The sequence below is a fragment of the Petaurus breviceps genome, unplaced genomic scaffold (genome assembly GCF_028583685.1).
Source record: "Petaurus breviceps papuanus isolate PSGF00001 unplaced genomic scaffold, PetGlider_PUasm1.0 90895, whole genome shotgun sequence".
NCBI classification, from domain to species: Eukaryota; Metazoa; Chordata; class Mammalia; order Diprotodontia; family Petauridae; genus Petaurus; species Petaurus breviceps.
In genome coordinates this window covers 15892410-15915106 of record NW_027187372.1, presented here as the reverse complement: position 1 = coordinate 15915106, position 22697 = coordinate 15892410, and the positions used below count along the sequence as shown (strand labels likewise).

Sequence of the window (22697 nt, the reverse complement as noted above, 5' to 3'; positions counted from 1 at the left end):
TTTATACATGATTTTTAAAAGGATGACTTTGCTTCAGTTATAATTTTTTTAAAGAATATTTGAAAAATATTCCCAAGACTATTTCTGTGGCTAACCCTACAATAGATTGATGATATATCAAACTGAAATACCTAGATATTTTCTACCAAATTGTTTCATATACACCACATTTGGAATTTTAAAGATTTAAATATATAATTGTTGCTTTACTCAAATATGCTAGCAACTTTATGGACTAGTATCATACAACCACTGGGCCAAATGAAATGATCTTCGACAACTTAGCTACTCTACATACAAAAAATTTAATCTACAGTAAATATTAACATTCAAATAATTCTATTGTCTAGAAAAATACAGATTCATAGTGTCTTGTTTAAAATACTGAAATGCTCTTAATTAAGACTTTTACTTCCTACCTATAACCACACACAAAAAGTTAATTCCTGGAAAACATTAATCAACTGATAAGGTTATTAATAAAAATCAATAACCAGGGAAGAGATTTTCCCAAGTAACAGAAAAATTGTTTTACCTTTAAATATTAGTGCTAATAAAAATGCAAAAGAGGGGCGGCCAGGTGGCGCAGTGAGTAAGAGTACAGGCCCCAGTGTCGGGAGACCCGGGATCGTTTCTGGCCTCAGATACTTGGCACCCACACAAAATAACTGGCCATGTAACCTTGAGCAAGTTACTTAACCCCAATTGCTTTAAAAAAAAAAGTGCAAAAGAAATGGTTACTCTTGATTATTACAAAGACAATATTACAACTGAATTTTTAATATATTTTAAGATAATGAGGCATTTCATTATCCAAGATAAAACTGCATCTAAAAAAAGCAGGTGACCATTTATATTAATATTTTATCTTACTCTCTGAAATAGGCCTTTTTATTAAATTCTATTTTTATCAAAATTAAATTTTATTTAAAATAAATACACATTTTATTAAAATAAAGCAAATTTTCACTAAAATTAAAATTAAAATAAAAACTACTGTGTCAATAAGCATAGAAAGGTTCTTACCACAGGTGCCGTATTAGGTGCAGGCCTCTGCTCAGGTGCACGTCCTTCCTCCCTGGCTTTTACAGATTGAAGAATTGCAAAAATATTCTTGGCAAAATTCTACAATGTAAATAGATTTTTAATTAATTTCATTCAAATAAATTAAAAAGACTTCAAAGAACTGCACTTTATAACATTATCTTCAAGTCTAAAATTTAACTCACCAGGTCTTCCCTAGTATGTCATCACCATAGTGCTACAGAATCTTGGGGCAATAATTTATAACTTGTGAATTCAGTTTAAAACTGATACAGGAAGTTGCATTTTCTAACTATTAAAATCATTACTTGCCGCCACAACCAGATATTTAAAGGCCCAAGGTTGCTTTGCAAAACTCAAGATCTATAAACCAATTATAAAATATATAAATTTTATTTCAAACTATAAATTAGCTGATTTTTCTATTCAGATAGGTTGCAACAGAATGAGACTTATTTTTCTTGCTTTTTTTCTTCATATGGTTAATGTGAAAATATGTTTTACATGACTTCATATGTATAATAGATATTTCTTGCCTTCTCAACACATGGGGTAGGGGGTGGGTGAAGAGAAAATTTCTCATTTTTGCTCAGTCATCTGGTGATTTCAATGAGGCACTTGTCTCCAACGTGTGACCAGGGCACCCTGTATTACCTTTCAAGTGAGTTTGGTCTTAGATGGTCTTAAATGAACTTTCTCAGCTACCCCCAATTTTAGAAATGATTATTTATAACCAATATCTCAGGGAGATCCAGTTTTCTCCCCTTCTTCTAAATTCCTCATTTTAAAAAGTTCAGTTACTTGAAGGACATTATATATATTAATTATATATAATAATTATTATATTAATAAAAATTAAATAATAATATATATAATAATGAGACTATATTAACTCTCCTCATCTTGGTCAGACCCTACCCAACCTTACAAGGAATTTACCTAAGTTAGGGAAGCCCACTGTGCTTTACTCAAGCTTAGGGGGAGACAGATGCTTTTGTCTAGATAGCACAAGGTTGAGGGAGGTCTGAGTAGAGATAATTTCTCTGCCCAAGGGTGACATGATGTCATTAGAAGCCCTTCCTTGCTTCAAAGGGTATATGAACTGTTAGCCCACCCCATGACTATGTTTGGTCTAAGAGAGCTGGCCAAATGACCATCCTTTTATTCATAACCTGCTGGCCTCATTAATAAAATGATTAAATTACCCAGAAACTATCTCTCCAACCTTTTTAAAAGGTCACATACAGTGGAGGCAGCTAGGTGACTCAGTAGATACAGCACTGGTTCTGGAGTCAGGAAGGCATGGGTTCAAATCTACCCACAGATTAGCTGTTACACTATTAGCTATGTGACCCTGAGCAAGTCACTTAACCTCTGTTAGACTATAAAGCATTTGCTCTAGAGGCCAAGGACCTGTTTGAAGCCTTCTTCTGACACTTGCTGCCTGTATCAACAGTGGCAATTACTCCTTATCTGTAAACTGAGAGCATCTTAAACATAAGGAAGATTATGTTGGCCTAAGTATGAAGGACAGACTAGGTACTGAGTGAGAGTAAAGAGAGACTATTAGGAGCCTATCATAACAGTCCAGGGGGAGGGTAATGAGGGTGTATATTAGGATGATGGTAAGAAAGTAAAAGGAGACGTGCAAAAGAAACTGTGGAGATCAAATTAGGAGAAATTATTGAAAAACTGATTAGAAGAGTAGAGGGAGAGGTCAGAGTCAAAGTTATGTAGTAGAAAGGACACTAGATTTGGAGTCATAGGACCTATATACAAATCCTGGCTCTACTTCTCATATGTGTAACCTTGGGTTTGTTATTGAACCTCTCTGGGTCTTTGGTTTCCTAATCTGTAAAATGAGAGGGTTGAACTTGATCATCTCCAAGATCCCTTCCAGCTCTAAATTTGATTTAAAAATTCCAAGGTTTCAAACATCAGAGATTAGATGAATGGTTATTTCAAAGAAAGAGAGAAGAATAAGTTTAGATAAAAAGAAAGTGAGCTCAGATTCAGGAATGTAGTCAGTGAACATATAATGTACATGGAGACGTTTTACAAGCAGCAAGAGATGTAGGTCTGGAGCTCACGAAAAAAAGGTCAGGACTAGAAATACAATTCTGTATATGTTTGGTAATTTGAAGCCCTGGGAACTTAAATGAGTTTAATAGGTGAAATAAATCAAATAGATAGTAGAGAGATAAGAGATGAGACACAAAAACAGGGTGCTTAGTAAAAAAAAAAAATCCACATTAGTAATTGAGAAAGGAGACAAGAGTTGTTAGAGAAGTAGGGACAGAACCAAGAGAGTATATTACATCTAAAGCATAGTGAGAAGAGTTTCTACTGGGAGAAAAGTAACTGTTTTGTCAAAATCAAGACACATTATCAAGAATGAGGATTTTTTTTTTTAAAAAAAGGGCTTTGGACTTGTTGATTTGTAGATTTTTGCAGATTTCTGGGAACAGTAAAGTAGTTAGAATGCAAGCCTATTTACAAAAGGATGAATTGAGAAAGAGGAAATAGACACAGCTATCAACAACTAGGTCAAAAAGAGAAAGAAAGGATGAAAAAAGTTATATGTTATAAGAACAGTGTAACTAAAACATCTACAACCTTTGTCCAAGAGATTCTACAACTAATCATATGACCCAAGAAAAGCAATGACAAAAATTTTTAAAGTTACATATATGACAAAATATAGCTGCACTTTTGTAGCAGCAAAGATTTGAAAACATGTACATACTCTTGTATTGGGGGATTGTATTGTATTGATTGGGGAAAAGCTAAGTAAGTTGGGGTCCATGAATATAATGGAACATCATAACACATAAGAAATGATGAATATGATGAATGAAGAGCACAGGAAGACACATAAACTGATGCCAAGTGAAGTAAGCAAAACTAGAAAAACAGTATATACAATGACCATTAGAATATAAATGGAAAGAACAATAACAACAAAAAACAGAAATTCAGTGTTGCAAAATTATAATGACCAAGCTTGCCAGCCATAAAGAAATATAATAAGGCAATTCCCTGGATTCTTAGAAGAAGTGGGGGGCACAATGGGTGTAGAATGTTGCATATAAAACTATGTATATATAACCTTTGACCCAGCAATACCACAACTAGGTCTGTATCCCAAAGGATTTAAAAAGGAAACGGATCTATGTACAAAAATATTAATACCAGCTCTTTTTGTGGCAGCAAAGAATTGGAAATTGAGGGGATGCCCATCAATTGGAGAACAGTCGAACAAGTTGTGGTATAGGATTGATAGAATACTAGGATGCTATAAGAAATGAAGAGCATTGTACACAGTAACAGCAAGATTGCATGATGATCAACTATGAATAACTTAGCTATTCTTAGCCATACAGTGATCCAAACAATTCTGAAGGACTTGTGATGAAAAATGCTATTCACCTCCACAGAAAGAACTGATGTCTGAATATAGACTGAAACATACTATTTTTTCTTTATTTTTCTTTTTTTGGTTTGTGTTTTCTTTTGCAACACGGTTAATACAGAAATGTTTTGCATGACCACATATGCATAACTGATATCTGTCTTCTCAATGAAAGGAAAAGGTAGGGAGGGAGAGAATTTGTCTTCTCAATGAAGGAGAAGGGTAGGGAAGAAGAGAATTTGGAACTCAAAATTTTTAAAAATGAATGTTAAAAAACTTTTATGTTATTGGAAAAAATATATTGTTTTTTAAAAAGGAAAAAGGAACAAAATAAAACAATTTCTGTAGCACAATAAAATTAAATTCTGGGTTTAAAAACATGCTATCCAATGGCTATTATTACAAAAGTAAAAAGAATTTGTACTAACAGAGGTGAATGAAGTATCTAAAGGTCTCCTAAGTATGAAAAGAGGTGAATAGAAGCAGCTTTTCCCTTTAATTTGAACAACAATTAAATGACCATGAAGGGGTCTATGAGTATTTCTCTGAGCAAACTAAAGACATGGAAAAGGACACAACCAGAATTATCTTGGAAACAGTGACATAATTGTCGGACCCTAGGACTACCTCTTAAGAGAGATGCAATAAAAGAACAGTGGTCAGTCCTTAACAGGATTTTCTTTACTCCAACTTTTGGTACTCCCATGTTTTTTGGGAAATGGCAGACTAGCAGAAAAAAATGTACTAATCTGGACAATAATCCAGACCAGAGGTCAAGAATGCAGAAAGTATCTTAACAATTATCACTAGAAATGTAAGAATTTAATTTTTTTATTGGAGATCTGGCATCATGTTACATGAATTATGTTAAATAAATTAGTTTGTAAGCTCCTTGAGAGCAGGGACTGTCTTTTGCCTTGCTTTGATTCCCTAGCACTTAAAAGTTCCTGGAACACAATAGGCATTTAATAAATGCGTATGAACTGAGTTTTAATTTGTGAGAATGTTTATCTTAAAAAGCTATTTCAAGTAACACTTTAAAAACTTATTATGAAAAGACAAAACTACTTATTGTGAATGTTTATAACAAATGAAAAACTGCAAAAGAATATGCTTTAATCACACCTCTTGAAATAAGATACGTATTGTCTAACCTTTGCTGAAAGGCAGACTACAGTACCAACATAACAGGGCTATCTGAAATCATAGTGTCTTATCTACCAATTTTTAATACAACAAAGTTAAAGTATTATACCTGTGTATCATCACTCAAAATATTTATATTTATTATGTTTAACAAATACTAATATTCAGAGACGAAAACCAACAGCTGCATAAAGTAAAACTTTGGATGAAAAAAAATGGGTATCATTTCAGGCTACCAGACAATTTTGAAATTTATTAAGTTATTTTAAGTGCAAGAATAATAAAATCATGATACAATTCTGCCACCTACAGCTCAAAGAGAATCATTCATCTGAAGACTCTAGGTCTGAAGTGCTAATTAAGTCTGAAAATAGGAGGAATTTAACATTTGTTTTTCCCATTCACTACTTGAGTATCATTGCTTTCAAAAGATCTAACATTCATGCTTTGACTCAGTGAAAATCAAGAGCACATGATGATCAACATCAGTTTAAGCACACAAGCCACAACTCTGAAATAATCTTTTGCCACAAAAGTGAGCAGCATATAGTAGCATCAGCATATCACCCTCCAGTACTAATGCCACAGTAAAAAATAATAATAGTAATAAAATTAAATGTATTGTTATGTTCTCAGATCACTTAAATAATGCAGCTCTGATATATATGCTGTATAACTCCCTGCCTCAATATATCTTAACTCATAGAAGGTAGTTTACTACTAAAAGAATATAAAGAACTTCAGGAATAAACCAGACTAGGAAGAGAAATTTTCTACATAGGGAGCTTCTAAAGGTTTAGTGAGTCTCATCTAAACTCTCACATCTCATTCATTACTCAGAAGTTTTCACAGGTTAACTGTAGGTCACCAAATGAAAAATAAATAGATTAATACTGGATTTACTTAGAATAACAATGTTGCTAAGTGACTTTTTAAGGATACTTCAGGGGGAAATATCAAAGGTAGGATCTGAACCTACAGATTTCTGACTCTAAGCCCAATATTCCATCCACTAAATCATAATTCAGCTGACTGAAAAAGAGAAATTAATGTTGAAAGAGGGAAATTCTATATACTTCCCTCAAAACTGATGGTAACAGTAAGGGAATAAACTAGGCAAAAAAATAAGCGATTTAAAACTCTTACCATATGGAAAAGAGTGCCCAAAGATACAAACAACCCTTGAAGCAATTTTTTTTCTATGAAATGGTACTGAACAAATTCATCAAAAGCTTACTATGTGCAAAGCTAAGCACTAGAGATACAAATAGACTGCTCTAAAGGAGTTCACATTTCTCAGATTCTTATTGCAAGAAAGATGTTCAGTTAAGAATAAAACAATTCGGGGCGGCTAGGTGGCGTAATGAGTGAAGCACCAGCTCCGTAATCAGGAGGACCCAAGTTCGATTCTGGCCTCAGATACCCACACAAAAACTTGGCCATGTAACCTTGGGCAAGTTACTTTACCCCAACTGCCCTCCAAAAAAAAAAAAAACATTCAATTCAGATACTTAACACCACACCCAGAAATAACTGGCCGTGTAACCTTGAACAAGTTACTTAACCCCAATTGCTTAAAAAAAAAAGAATAAAACAATCCAGAGAGTTCATCATAGATACTAGTATGGTACATCTGAAAGTGCATGATATTGTGAATAAAAATAAGCATCAAGAAAACTGGGTTCTGGTCCTGGTTCTGATGGGGTGCTTGGGGTGTCTATATCTGTAACATCAGTTTGTAAAATCACATTTCCCACCCCCCTCTCCAGCCTCAGAGCATTAACTCTGCCCCTTCCCCCTGTCAGCACTCTGCCCAGCAACAATTCATGAACTGTTTATCTCCCCCTAGTATAATAGCCAGCTGCACCTATGAATCCTTCAATGCACTATCTGTAAATTAACTCTTCAGCCAATTATACACATCCTGAATCCCCGTTAGCCTTGGTTTCCAACATCCATCCTGTCAAACATGACACTGATGGGTGGCAGACTAGACACTTCTCAGTCAGCCCTGACTGCTAGCTGACTTACTGACTTTCAAGACTTACTGTTTCAAGCCTAAAACCACACCTCCAGGTAGCCCCACCTTGGGCTATTTCCCACAGTGAATTATGGGCAATACGCCTGCACAGTAGATAATAAAAGTGCATGTTCCTTTAAGCACTGACCACTCCTTAACTCCTCCCTAATCCCACCCTTACTCACCTAGTTAGCATAATTAACATCTGATTTACTACTGTAACTCTTTATAAACTATACCTATGACTTCTTTAAGTATGCAGGTTCCCTAAGAACTCTTGCCCGCTGTACAGCGTAACAATAAACTTTTACAACACTGACTTAAAAGACTGCTTAGATCCTATAAATTCATTCCAGACTGCCCACTCAGGGACTCTGGTCATTGGAGCTCCTGAAACACCTATCACCCCCTCCTCAGTTCCATCCCCTTTTCACTGGGTGAACCTAGGAACACTTTTGAAACTCTGAACTTTAATTTTCTTATCAGTGAAATGGAGGATATGGAACAAATTATCTCAAAATACCCCCTGATCTGATAATCTCATTATTTTCCTGGCACAATTTTAATCCACCCCCTCCCTAAAATACCATGAGATTACCAAAAGAGCTTCATAAGAAGCTCTCAAACCTATGACTTCTACTTCTTTATCTATGCTTGCTATTGTCAGCAAATAAGTTTTATGCTCAGATTTGATGTCTTTACAATCTAAAAAAAGAAAAAGACCTGCTATATTTGATTGCCCTCTATTTGATATTCATTCTTTATGCTTTCTTCAGATCTTTAATTTCTTTTCTGAAAAAAAAAACAAAAAACGATAAACATCAACAAACACAAATATTTCCCTACACAATGAACAGAAAAAGAAGAGAGCATAAAAAACTGTGAATCTCAATTTATGTACATTTTGAAATTTTTTAAAGGATACTGCAAATTTAACACGAAAATTCTAACCCAGCTCTGCTCCTCTGTCTCATTCTGAATTTCCTTTTGTCTACTCTATTCTCTTCATATTTTTAAAGATTCAATGACTCTTTCTTTTCACTATCAAAATGTCTCTTCACTGTGAAACAATGCCCCCTAAATAAAAGCCCTCTCCTGAAAAATGTGTATCATGCACACCAAATCCACACTGGTTGTTTCTAAATATGTATTATTTGGCATTTCTACTCCATTTCCTTTCTGCCAAAAAGGTGAAAAGCATGATTCACAATCACTCCATTTAAGTAGTGACTGGTTATTGCATAGTTCCTAAGTCTTTCGTAGCTGTTTTACTTTACAATGCTATAGATACATTATTCTCCTGGTTGGTTCACTTCACTCTACATTAATTCATACTTGTCTCTGTAGGTTTTTCAAAATCCATCTTATGTATCATTTCTTATTGCCCGTATCATTACATTCACATGCCATAATTTGTTCAGCCATTCTCCAAATGATGGGTACCTACTGTTACCACTTCTTTGCTACAACAAAAAGTGCTATTATAAATATTTTTTACACAAGAATCTCCTTCCTTCTTTTTCTAATCTCTATGGAGTATAAGCCTCACTGTAGCAGTAAATCAATCAATAAACATTTATTAAGTACTTACTAAGTGCTAGCAGTGGGCTAATGCTGGGGATACAAAAAGAGGCAAAAGACAGTTCCTGCCCTCAAGGAAAATCTGATGGAGAAGACAACATGCAAACAAAATAAATAAAAACAAGCTACATACAGGAAAATTAGGAAATAAATGAAATAAGGAAGGTTCTACAGTTTAAAGATAGTGTTCCAAACATGGGGGGCAATCAGAGAAAATGCCTAGATCTGAGAGATGGGAGTGTCTTTTTCAAGGAATAAGGAGGTCAGCATAACTTAAGAGTAAAGTATGTAAGGGGAGAGATTTAGAGGAGAAAATTATTAGACAACTAGTTCAAATTGTCTGAAAGTTACTTGGAGATGCAAAATTAGAAATCAGTAGAGAACTGATAAATAAATTTGAGAATTATCAAGCATAAAGACGATAATTAAATCTACAAGAGGTGATGAAATCACCAAGTGAAGTAGTATACAGACAGAAGAGAGACCAAGATAGAGCCCTGGGGGGGCACCTACAGTGTAGCATGCCCTGGAAAAAGATCCAGGAAAGAAGACTGAGATAGAGCAGTCAATTAGGTAGTGGTGTCTCAAAAGAAAAGAGTATCAAGGAGGAGTGATCAACAGTATTAACAGATACAGAAAGGTCAAGGAAAATGATAGGCCATTGGATTTATCAATTAAGAGATCAATGGCATGATGAGGTTAGAAGCCAGATTGTAAGGAGTTAAGACATGAGAGAAGAGAAAATGGAATCACCTATTGTGGGTGGCCTTTTAGAGAAGTTTGGCCACAAAGGGAAGAAGAGATATAGGATGTTAGTTATAAAGATGGAAGGACCAAATGAGGGGTTTTTCTGGATGAGGGAGATATGGGAATGTTTGCAAGAAAAAGGAAACAAACAAGTAGAGAGGAAGAGATTGAAAATAAGTAAAAGAGGGGGGATTAGAGAGGGGGCAATCTGTTGAAGGAGATGGGATGGAACAGAATTGCTTGGCCTTGCCAAGTAAAGGGGTTAGCCTCTCAGTAAGGTGAGAGTTCACTTCATTAAGTGAGAGAGGTGATGAAGAAGACAGTGGCAGAAGACACCTGATAGGAGATAAAAGACCTCAACTCTTTCTACAAAATATAAGACAGTTTTCAGCAGAGACAGAATAAGAAGGAGTCTTTGGAGGTTGAAGGTGGGAACAAAACACCTGAAAGAACCCTTGTGATGAGTAGGAAAGTGAGTTGATGTAAAGGTAATGGAAATTTGAAGATCTTCCTGCCCCTTAGGCCAAATGTAATCAATAGTCCATTTAAGTACTTGTTTTCCCACATCCCCTCCGGCATTTGTCATTTATCATTTTTTCATTCAGTTTAGCCAATGTGAAGGACTGGAAGTGCAAATTCAGAGTTTTAATTTTCATTACTCTAACCATTTACAATTTAGACGATTTTTTGCACATTGTTAGATAATTTGGATATTTTCCTCTGAAAACTTCATTTCCTTGAATGTTTTTCAAGTGGGCAATGGCTCTTATTTTACAATTTGAATCAGTTCCCAATATAACTGAGAAATGAGACCATCATCAGAGAGACATGCTGCAAAGATTTTTTTCCCATTTACTTCTCCTCTTCTAATTTTAGCTACATTAGTCTTGTTTGTACAAAACTTCAATTTCATTTCATTAAGAGCATCCATATTTTGTTCTTTGAACCTCTCTATCCCTTATTTGGACATCAACTCCTCCCCTAATTTAGACCTTCATTTCTTTCTTACTCTTCTAATTTATGACATCACCTTCTTTTTTTTTTTTTTAAAGCAATCGGGGTTAAGTGACTTGTTCAAGGTTACACGGCTAGTTATTTCTGGGTGTGGTGATGAGTGTCTGAGACCGGATTTGATCCAGGTCATCCCGACACTGGAGCCGGCGCTCTTACTCGTTGTGCTACCTGGCCGCCCCAATGACATCACTTCTTATGCTTAACTATTGTACCTATTTGGAGCTTATCTTAGTATATGGAGTAAGAGGCTGGTATATAACTGATTTTTCTAAGACTGCTTTCCAGTCTGTGTAACAGTTTTTGTCAAATAGTGAGTTCTTAGCCCAATAGCTAGGATCTTTGGGTTTATCAAATATTAGGCTATTGTGCTCATTTGCTTCTGAATAGTGAGTACTTAATCTATTCAAATGATTTACCTATTTCTCAGCCACTACCAAATTATTTTGATGATTACTGCTCTGTAGTACTATTTAAGGTCTGATACTGCTAGGTGACCTTCATTTCTACTTTTAAAAATTATTTCCACTGAGGGAATTCCCATCAACTGGGGAATGGCTGAACAAGTTGCGGTATATATATTTAATTGAATACTATGTTGCTATAAGAAATGATAAGAAGGCAGATTGCAGAAAAATATAGAAAAACTTAAGATGAATTTAAGAAAAGCGAAGTGAACAAAACCAGAAGAATACCGAACATAGTAACACAAACACTGTGTAATAAGCAATTATGATTGACTTAACTCTTCTCAGCAATTCAATGATCCAAGACAATTCTAGAATTCTCAGGATGGACAATGCTATCTACATCCAGAGAAAGAACAGATGGAGTCTGAATGTAGACTGAAGCTTATTACTTTCACTTTATTTTTTTCATGGTTTTTTCCTTTTGCAAACTATCTATTTTTTGCAAACCATTTTTTCTTTCATACTAATATGGAAATAGTTTTACATGATTGCAGATATATAACTTGTATCGAACTACTTACCATCTTAAAAGAGGGGAGAAGGAAAGAGGGAGAAAATTTGGAAGCCAAAATTTTATTTAAAAAAAGGAATGTTAAAAATTGTCTATACGTTAATTGAAAAAAATAAAATACTATTTAAAAACTTAAAAATTAAAAGAAAAAAATTAAAAAATATATTCCTATACATATTATTGGTCTTTTATTCCTCCAGATACATTTCATCTAAATTTTTATTGTAGCTCTATAAAGTAATCTTTTGATAGCTTTATTGTAATGATGATAAGCATTTTTATAGTGCTTTAAGTTTTCCAAATTATTTTTCAGTTACCTCAATTTATTCTCACAACAACTCAGGAAGGGAGGTACTATTATTATTCTCATTTTGTAGTTGAGAAAATTGAGGGGGCACAGCCAAGACGGCAGAGTTTAGAAGCACAAACTTGGCATGGGCTCCTACTCCAATCACTTCCAATACATGTAAAAAATGACCCTACACAAAGTGACAGAGAGAAACAATCTCCCATTGAAGCCTGGTAAGTGGGAAGGGAAGGTCTATCACACTGAGCTGGGAGCCAATCCCAGTCCGGCTGAGCTATGTGGTTCTAGCCCCAGGGTGGCCCCAATCAGTGGCCTCCAGAGCAGACTTCAGGAGAGTGAATCATCAGTAGCTGTGGCAGTGTCCAGACTTCTCAAACCCATAAACACCAAAGACAAAGTAAAAGGACAATGTGGAACTCTGCTGGAATAGGGGGGACTGGTCCAGCCCCTGCCCCCAGAGCAAGAAGTGGCCAGAGGCATGGCGGCCATGCAGCTGCCACATGGCTGTTTCCAGAGCTCCTGGCCTCAAGCAACCATTCAGAGGGTAATAACTCTTGCATTAACAAGCTTAGATCTGGATCGCGGTCTTGGGTGGTGATCCTGGGGCGTGTAGCCAAGTGCCAGAGCTTGTGGGGACTGTAGGTGCCTTGTGGGGACTGTAGGTGCCTTCCTAATAGCTCTGGCAGATGTGAAAACCCTAGTTATTTGGGACAAAGCTCTCTCCATTCTGGAAGCAGAGTTATAGCATGGCAAAGCGCTCAAAAGTCAAGTAATTGTCTGGCAATATGAGCAAGCAGGGGAAGCACAAACAGACCATAGAATTCTTTTTTGGGGACAAAAAGGATCAATGCAGGAAGTGGGAGGAAGACGGCGAAGTCAGAACTCCTGCATCAAAAGACTCCAAGAAAATTATGAACTGGTTACAGACCATGGAGGAGCTCAAGAAGGATTTTGAAAATCAAGTAAGAGAAGTAGAGGAAAAATTGGGGAGAGAAATGAGAATGATGCAAGAAAATCAGGAAAAGGGAGTCAACAGCCTGCTAAACAAGACCCAAAAATACAATGAAGAAAATAACACCTTAAAAAATAGATTAACTCAAATGGCAAAAGAGGCCAAAATTTAAGCCAATGAGGAGAAGAATGTCTTAAAAAACCTAATTTGCCAGACGGAAAAGGATTTTAAAAAACTCACTGAAGAGAATAACTCCTTCAAAACTAGATTGGAGCAACCGGAACCTAATGACTTTATAAGAAATAAAGATTACTATAAAACAGATCCAAACAAATGAAAAAATAGAAGGAAATGTGAAATATCTCATTGGAAAAACCACTGACCTGGAAAATAGATCCAGGAGAGATAATTTAAAAATTATTGGACTACCTGAAAGCCATGACCAAAAAAGAGCCTGGACACCATCTTTCAAGAAATTATCAAGCAAAATTGTCCTGATATTCTAGAACCAGAGGGCAAAATAGAAATTGTAAGAATTCACTGATTACCTCTTGAAAAAGATCCCAAAAAGAAAATATTATAGCCAAATTTCAGAGTTCCCAGGTCAAGGAGAAAATACTGCAAGCAGTCAGGAAGGAACTATTTGCGTATTGTGGAAACACAATCAAGATAACACAAGACCTAGCAGCTTCTACATTAAGGGATTGAAGGGCTTGGAATATGATATTCTGGAGGTCAAAGGAGCTAGGACTAAAACCAAGAATCACCTACCCAGCAAAACTGAGTATAATGCTACAGAGGAAAATATGGTCATTCAATGAAATAGAGGATTTTCAAGCATTTTTTTGATGGAAAAAAAAACAGAGCTAGACAGAAAATTTGACTTTCAAAACACAAGAAGCAAGAGAGGCATGAGAAGGTAAACAGGAAAAAGAAATCATAAGGAACTTATAAAGTTGAACTATTTACATTCCCACATGGGAAAACGATAATTGTAACTCATAAGACTTTTCTCAGTATGAGGATAGTAGAAGGGAATATATGTGTGTATATGTATATATATACACACACACATATATATATATATATATATATATCGGTATAGGAGGGAGTATGTGTATATAAATATATATGTGAGTGTAGGTATATGTATATACATATATACATAGAGGGCACAGGACAAGTTGAATATAAAGGGATGATATCTAAAAACTAAAATTAAGAGGTGATAGAGGAATATATTGGGAGGAGAAATGGTGAGATAGATTAGGGTAAATTATCTCACGTAAAAGAAGCAAGAGAAAACTGTTACAATGGAGGGGAAGAGCAGGAAGGTGAAAGGGAATGGAACAACCTGATTCTCATTGAATTTGGCTTAAGGAAGAAATAACATACACACCCAATTGGGTATCTTACCCTACAGGAAAATAGGGGGGTAGGGGATAAGAGAGGGGATGATAGAAGGAGAGCAGACTGGGGGAGAGGGTAGTTAGAAGCAAGCATTTTTGAAAAGAGATAGGGTCAAAGGAGAAAATGGAATAAGTGGGTGGGCGGAATAGGATGGAGGGAAATATAATTAGTCTTTCACAATATAACTACTGTGGAAATGATTTGGGTAACTACACATGTACAACCTACATTGAATTGCTTATCTTCCCAGTGGGGGTGGGTAAGGAGGGAAGAAGGGAAAAAATCTGGAACTCAAAGTTTTAAAAACAAATGTTAAAAATTGTTTTTACATGCATCCAGGAAGTAAGAAATACAGGCAATGGGGTATAGAAACCCATCTAGCCCTACTAGACAGTTAGGGGATTGTTGGGGGAGGATATAAGAGAGAACAGATTGGGGGAAAGGGTATTCAATAGGCTTGCTATTTTGGGGTGGGGGCTAGGGAAAAGACAGGGAGGAAAAAAAACTAACTCAAAATCTTGTGGAAATGAATGTTGAAAACTAAAAATAAATAATTTTTTTTTAAACTGAGGCAGAGAGAGGTAAACTGACTTGCCCAAAGTCATACAGCAGTATCTAAACCTAAATTTTATTTTGGACCATCCTGACTCCAAATTCAACACTGAATAAGTAATTTAGATAGCACTGTCATTTTCTGATAATGGCTTAGACTAAACAATGAGCAACTAAAATTTCTCTATATTTGTGTACAGTGTTCTATAGCTGTACTCATAGAATCTATGTGTGTGTGTGCATGCACATGCTCGTGTCTGTCTGTCTTTACAGGTAGAACTACCAGAATTTCCTTTTTAGAATACTTTTTGTAGTTAGTTTAAATGGAATTTCTTTCTTGCTGATGGGTCACAATTATAATTTTCCTACTATTGAACAAACCCAGAATTAACCGAAGACTAACAATCCTGAAGACTGGGTGGGTCAAAAGACAAATCCTAGAAACAATCAATGTGTCAGCAATGACACATTTCACATATTAGACATGTAGTAATAACAGTCCTAAAGAGAAAATGTGTATCTCTAAAACCTTTCATCAATATAACAAAAAAACAAAACCCAGATTAATGAATTGGGAAGGCAACTAAAAATGGTACAAAACCAATAAGTAAAAAACCTAGTTAGAAATCCTGAAAATCAAAGAAGAGATTAATAAAATTGAAAATTAAAAAAATCAGATAAAACTAGCAGCTGGTTTTTAGAAAAAAATTTAATAGGTAAACCATTAGCTAATTTGATTTTTTAAATAAAGAAAAAACAAATGACCAGTATCAAATATGATAAAGGTGAATTCACATTAAATGAAAAGAAATAGAAGCTATTTGAAACTATTTTGCCAATTATATGCCAATAAAAGCAACAATTTAAATGAAATTAACATTTCCAAAAATATCAAATTTCCAGATTAATAAAACAAAAACAAGGCTTCGTAACCCCAATCTTAAGAAGAGAAAATAAAAAAAGTCATAAATTAGCTCCCAAGGGGAAAAAAAAAAACAACCCAGGCTCAGCTGCACTTACATACAAATTAATTCTATCAAACATTCAAAGAACAATTAATTCCAATAGCACAAAAGCTGTTTGAAAAATTGACAAAAAAAGTCCAAAAATATTTAATCTATGCTACAAATACAGTCTCAATATCTAAACCAGGAAGAAACAAAACTACAGAGCAATACCTCTAATAAATAGGGAGGCAAAAACTTTAAATAAAATATCAGCAAAAGGACTACAGCAACATATCACAAAGAATACGTATTATGACCAGAATGGATTTAGCTCAGAATACAGGTTTGGTTCAATGTTAGAAAATTTTAGGTTGTTTTTGGGTTTTTTTATGACTCATAGTCACCATAAACATCAATTACTATATCATTATTTAAGTGCCTACCATGTTCTGGGAACTGTGCTAAGGAGTGGGGATAGATATAAAGAGGGACCCCCAAAAAGTCCCTGACCTCAAGGATTATGCACTATGATAGGGGAAATAGCATGCCAATACCTACATATATTGAAGATATATCCATATCTAAAAGGAAAAGGTATGACCCACTGGAAAAACATAGAAATGACTCTTACAGAAGGTAGAATTTGGGCTAAGCCTTTAAAGAAACCTGGGAAACTAAAACATGGAGAAGAGGAAAGAGCATTCAATACACCATCAGTGCAAAGGCATGAAGACAGGAGATGAAGCACCAGGGATACGTAAACAGGAAACAAAACCAGATTAGTACCCAGATTACTATACTGCCAATACAGTCTAAACCACAGCAGGAGAAAGAATCAGGCAATCACCTAGGAAACAAAGCAGCTAAAATGTTGCAAAAGAAGCCTTCTACCAGAACAGAAAACATCCCTCAGATCAGGCAGGGTCAAACTAAGGGAAAGAACCAACTTCAAGGCCAAAACCTAACCTGAGTCACCAGCTCTTGCATCAAAATACTGATTCAAACTGAAGAATTCCTACAAAAGGTAGGGACTAATCTTGTTGCCACATCTAAGAAAAAGCAAAGCCCACCCACACTATCCAAAGAGGCTAGAGATAAGAAAAGAAGAAAAGATATACAGAGTAAAGAAATAATATAGACTGAGATAAGCTCAAGAGGTCAACCCAGAAGAATAATCCCACAAAATATTCAAGCAGAGTCCCAGAAGAATAAAATATTCTGGCTACAAGAGTACCTTGAAAAATTAACTAAAAGATACAAAATGTAAGAGTTAAATGAAATGACAGTGAGAGGGAAAAACGTCATAGAGAATTAATAGCTTAGAGGACATGGTAATCCTTGCCTAAGAAAGCTTGCTCTGTCTGGGACAGCAGTTTGTCCACCTGTTGTAGTTCAACACAGCTCAGGTAGAGAACTAAGGAACAGAGGGAACAGGAACACAAGCCTGTGAGTGGTATTCTTCTAGGCATGAAGAAAAAGGGACTGGCATCTAACTGGGGCCACCTATACCCCCTTATAAGTCACCTGGAGCAGAGATTGAGGTTAGTGAAAGGTAAATATGGTGGTGTAGGAGACTAAAATAACTCTGAAGTCCAGAACTGGGGAGATTCCCTCATAAAGTGGAAAGAGTAAGAAATTGAGCAATAAGAGAAATAAAAAGGAAAAAAAGAGACAATTTACCAAAGATCTGAGGAAGAACACTCAGTTAAAAGACCTTAAGCATAAGCAGAAATTAATCGCAGAAGGGAATTTGGCCTCCAGATCTGATAAGTAAGTCCAGATACCTATGAATAAATATTGCAAGACAAAGAAAAATGAAGTAGCACCTGAGAAGGCAGAGAGCCCTACAGATTCCTAAGTAAGCATGCAACCACTAGCAGGATGTTCCCAAATGACTTAGAGAAATAAGATTTGTGAAAGCAGAATTTATGACTTGAACAGTCGAAGAAAGAAAAGAAGAAAAACTTCAATCCACAGTGGCATATCTCACCAAAAAAAAAGAGAACTGATTGGAATGAAAATGAAGAAGTACCTGGAAGGGAAGCAAAAAGCAATAGTTAAAAGAAAACATGAACTCTATACAAGTAAAACATCTTGATCCTAAGGCAATATGCACTTAGACAACTTAAGAGATCACAGGTCTCCCAGAAGAACAAGCAAAAAATAATAATCTGAACACTTTAATGCAAGGAATAATACAAGAAAAATGTCCCAAATTTACGAACACAAAAAACAAAATGCCAATTAAAAGAATCCACAGATTGCCTCCAAGAAAAATAGCAAAAAAAAAAAAACAAAACTACCCTATTCTGAAAACTCCAAGACACAGAATAGCTACAGTAAACAATTCCAATGACAAACAACAAATTCTGAAAGCAACCAGAATATATAAAGGAAAGGAAAATTTAACAACACCAAGACTTTTCTGTAGTATTTCTATTCCAGAAACCTAAGGAAGGAATGAACTAATAATGTGCTGCAAAGTCCAGAGCAGACCAAGATGCTACCCAAAGTAACACTGTGACAAGCTGAGTCAAATCACCAACGAAAGAATATGGATGTTCAATAAAAGAGATATTTGATGAATTCTTATAAAGAAAGCTAGACCTCAAGAAATATTTGCTTTACAAACACCCCTTAAAGACAATACAGAGAGAGTAAAGACTAAAAGAAGCAGCCAATACAGAAAAAAGTATATACAGAAGAGATGTGTGCTAGAGACAACACAATCTGGTAGGCAGTGAAGGATTGGTTTACGGGATATCTAAGGGAGGTAAAGAAACAAAGCTATGGAATATAATGGACGATTAGTTATAGTGATCAGTAAAATTTTGGTGTCAGCATACTGTAATTTTTCCTTAGTACTGTGCATCATTTCCTTTCCATCCCAAATTTGTAATCATACAAATAATATGAACAATAATGAGGGTCAAAGGGGGAAAAGAAAAGTGAAGAGAGGGAGGATGAGAGAGAAAGAAGTGAGCTTTCGAAAGCTTTTTTGAACAAAATTAAGCTAGTTTTTTGATATTGTATCCTCAGTATCTAACAGAATGACCGAAACATAGTAGGTATTTAAATAAATGTTTATTGATTAATTTGGGTAGACAACTAAGACTTTCTAAAGTTATGCTCAGTGACAAAGGAAAACTATAATAATATATTTTTGCTATCAAATGCTCAAGTTTTTAAATAATGTATTTTTCCCCAGTAAAATCTAGTCATTACATAATCAAACTAAGGGAAAAAAATTCAATGCAGATGTGCCTCATTATGAAGTTACAGTAAAAATGGCTCTAAAATGAAGTTTCACCCAGGAAGAGTTGTATAAACTGATCCACAATGAAGTAAAACAGAACCAGAAAACTATATCCAGTAACTACAATAATGTAAACAAAAAGAAAAACTAAAACAATACTGAATTCTGCATCACAGTAATAACCGATCCTTACCCTAGAGACCACATGATAAAACATATTCCTTCTTTTCAGTGGAGAGATGGGACAGGAAAGGCGAAGAATATTTGTAATGCTGTCAACTGCTTTAGCTTAAGAGCTTTGCTTGGTTATAAAAAGTTGCTCACTGAAGAAGAGTGGTTACATACCAGAAATGACTGAAGCAAAAATAAGAAAATTCAAAAAACTTAATTTTTAAACTAAGTAAATAGAAAAGGAAAGGAATAAAATTAACTTTGATACTTTCCCCCTTTTAACTTCTATTAAGAAGTCAGAGATATCCCACAGGGAGAGATGGTACCAACACATAGCTTTTGAAATGGAAAAAAAAATTTCAATTCAACAAATCTTTTAAATTACATATTTAAAGAATAAATATTTGAGGAACCATTAATTTTTATAAGGGGCAAAGGAACTAGAACTGATTTCATTGGTATATGGAATTTTCAATGGGAAAACTTACATCAATAGCAATCTGTACCTGTTTTACAAGTTGCAGTTTTGTAGACTTACATGAGGGTCTGAGAGATTTAATAACTTGCCCAGGGCTGTATATACTATGCCAGTATGTGTCAGAAGTAGAAGTTGAACCCAGGTTTTTTCTAATCTCAAAGTATCATAAAATATTTTAAAGACTACTAAAGATATTCAGCAAATCACAAAATACCACTACTACACCGCAATAAAATGCAAAATATCTTAGCAGACTGTTCCAAAAGACAACAGCCCAGGTCAACTTCTTTTTCTGATGCAGCTCTACTCTCTGTCTCTTCATACTCACTTGATATTCCCTCCTGGTAACCTCACCAACTCCAATGGGCCTAGTTTATCATTTCTATGCAGGTGACTCAGAGCTATATATCCAGTACTGGTTATTTCTGAGCTTTAGTCCAGCATTATCAACTTGCCAATTGAACCTTTCAAACTGGATGCCCTGAAATTACCCTGTCCAAAACTAAATTCAGTATCTCCTCCCTCCATTTGTTTTAAAATTCCCTATTCCTGTCAAAAGCACTATATAATGTGGTGTCAATCTCAGAATTATTCTCCACTCTTCACTCTCCTTAAATCCCATAGATCCAGTCAGTTGCTAAACCCTGATGTCTTTACCTCCCCATGATGTCTCACTTCTCATCGCTCACATCCAGTCCCTTGCTATATTCTCACAAAACTACCTACCTTAGTTTAAGTCCTCAACCAACCCCTTTGCCTAAATTCCAAAAGCCCTGTAAATAGCCTCTATGCCTCAAGTCTGTTGACCATACACTGCTGCCAAAATGTGGTCTGACAATGTCATTCCTTTATTCAATTAATTCCAGTGGCTCCATAAAACCCTATAGTTTAAAAATATAAATGCTTCTGTTGAGATTTTAAAGGCTTTCACAACCAGGCCCCAACCTCAAACATTTCCAACCTCATTGCATGTTACTTCCTCTGCAACACTCTACAATTCAGCCAAACTAGTCCTCTCTCTATTCCTCAAGAAACACCCCATCTTGTCTCTATGCCTCTGCACTGGCTTTGCCCCACAGTAGCAATGTCCTCCCTCCTCACTTCTGTCTAATAAAATCCTTCTCATCTTTCGAGATGTAGCTCAAGTACTCCTTTCTACATAAAGCTTTTCCTGAACCCCACTGCTAGTCTCTCCCATACTACCTTGCCATTAACTACTTTGTATTTATCTTTGTTATGACAGTGAGTTCATATATAATATATACAGATTATTCCCCATATTAGAATGTAAAACTCTCTAAATGTGGACACTGTTTCCCGTATCTGTATTCACAGCACCTAGCATACTGCATGGCACACAGGAGGAGCTTAATAAATGCTTATTACTCTACCTAAGTTTTGATGTGCCAGCTTTGGCCTCATCTTACTTAGCTCCAGATCTCTACAGCACTCCCTAGGTGTCTCCAGCCATACAACCATGTCTTTCCAACTCCCTCTTCACATCTGATTACCAATACAACTGTGTCAGGTAGATGTGGAAGGTATTACCATATCAGTTTTATATGAAAGAAAACTGAGGCTCAGGAAGGTGAGGTTGTTCGCCCAAGTTTAGAACAGCACTTGGCACTTAGAGCTTATTTCATGTTTTATCAATCGGCTGATTAACTGAATAATGTTCTTAGAAAAGGATTGCAATATCTAAATTAAAATTCATAAATTTTATACTAAATGGAGTATTTTTTTAAATGCTGCAAACTGCAAATATCCATTAGGAACTATGCTGATTATGAACTTTAATTTTAAAGCTTATGGTTAACTACATCCATATGAAAGCTGATTAGGCAGACCCCTACCTTTGTCTAATTAACACAGTATTATAACTGAATTAAAGAGCTGTAACATAAAGTGACAATCAAAGAAAATATATAAAATATAACTTCATGGATAAATTTTTGAACTTGCAAGTACTTCTTCAAACATGTTTCTGGGCCTATCTAAGAAAAGTAAAAGAATATAACTGAAAAAGGAAATGTCAAGCAATAGCTAGCCACATAATCACCTCCTAAATTTATGAAATCACCAAAATGTCCATGAAACCTACATTTTGATAACACAAAGGTAATGTTGCTAAATTCTCCACACCATCAATATCCTTTAAAAACTATTCTATTAATCATCACTGATGCCAACGCAAGAATGTCTTTGACCAACAAATATTAAAAATTGTGACAAGTATGCTCCCAACACTTTTAATGGAGAATTAGAGATGAAGTTAGACAAATTTCTCATTTATATGGTTCATCTATAAAACAATCCTCTAAAAAGAATAAGATAATTTTATTATTGCAATACCAAAAAGCACAACTGCAAAATATCAATTCAGGACACTATAACTGAACTTTTATTAACTGAAGGACTCATACATAAATTTAAACTCAAATATGTCTAGTGATTAAGGCAAATAAAATTAAATCTGGAGCCATAAAATAATTAGTATTTAACACATATTCTTCCCCGAGGTAAAGATTTTTTAATTTTATAACTTTTTCCTAATCAGTTATAATTTGTGATATAATGAAAAAGAACACTGGATTTGAACTCAGCAGATCTAAGTTTAAATCTCAATTCTGATTCTTACTAGCGGTGCAAACTTAGGCAAACAACCTTACCTCCCTGAATCTC

At 35.2% G+C, this 22697-nt stretch overlaps 1 protein-coding gene across 1 annotated transcript in view; it reads right to left on the bottom strand.

The window, feature by feature from the left end:
* CDC73 (cell division cycle 73) overlaps positions 1–22697 on the bottom strand; it is a 162276-nt gene that overhangs the window by 110619 nt on the left and 28960 nt on the right. Inside the window, exon 8 of the mRNA XM_069074465.1 lies at positions 1027–1125. Coding sequence (XP_068930566.1) covers positions 1027–1125 — 99 coding nt within the window. The remainder of the gene's footprint in view (positions 1–1026; positions 1126–22697) is intronic.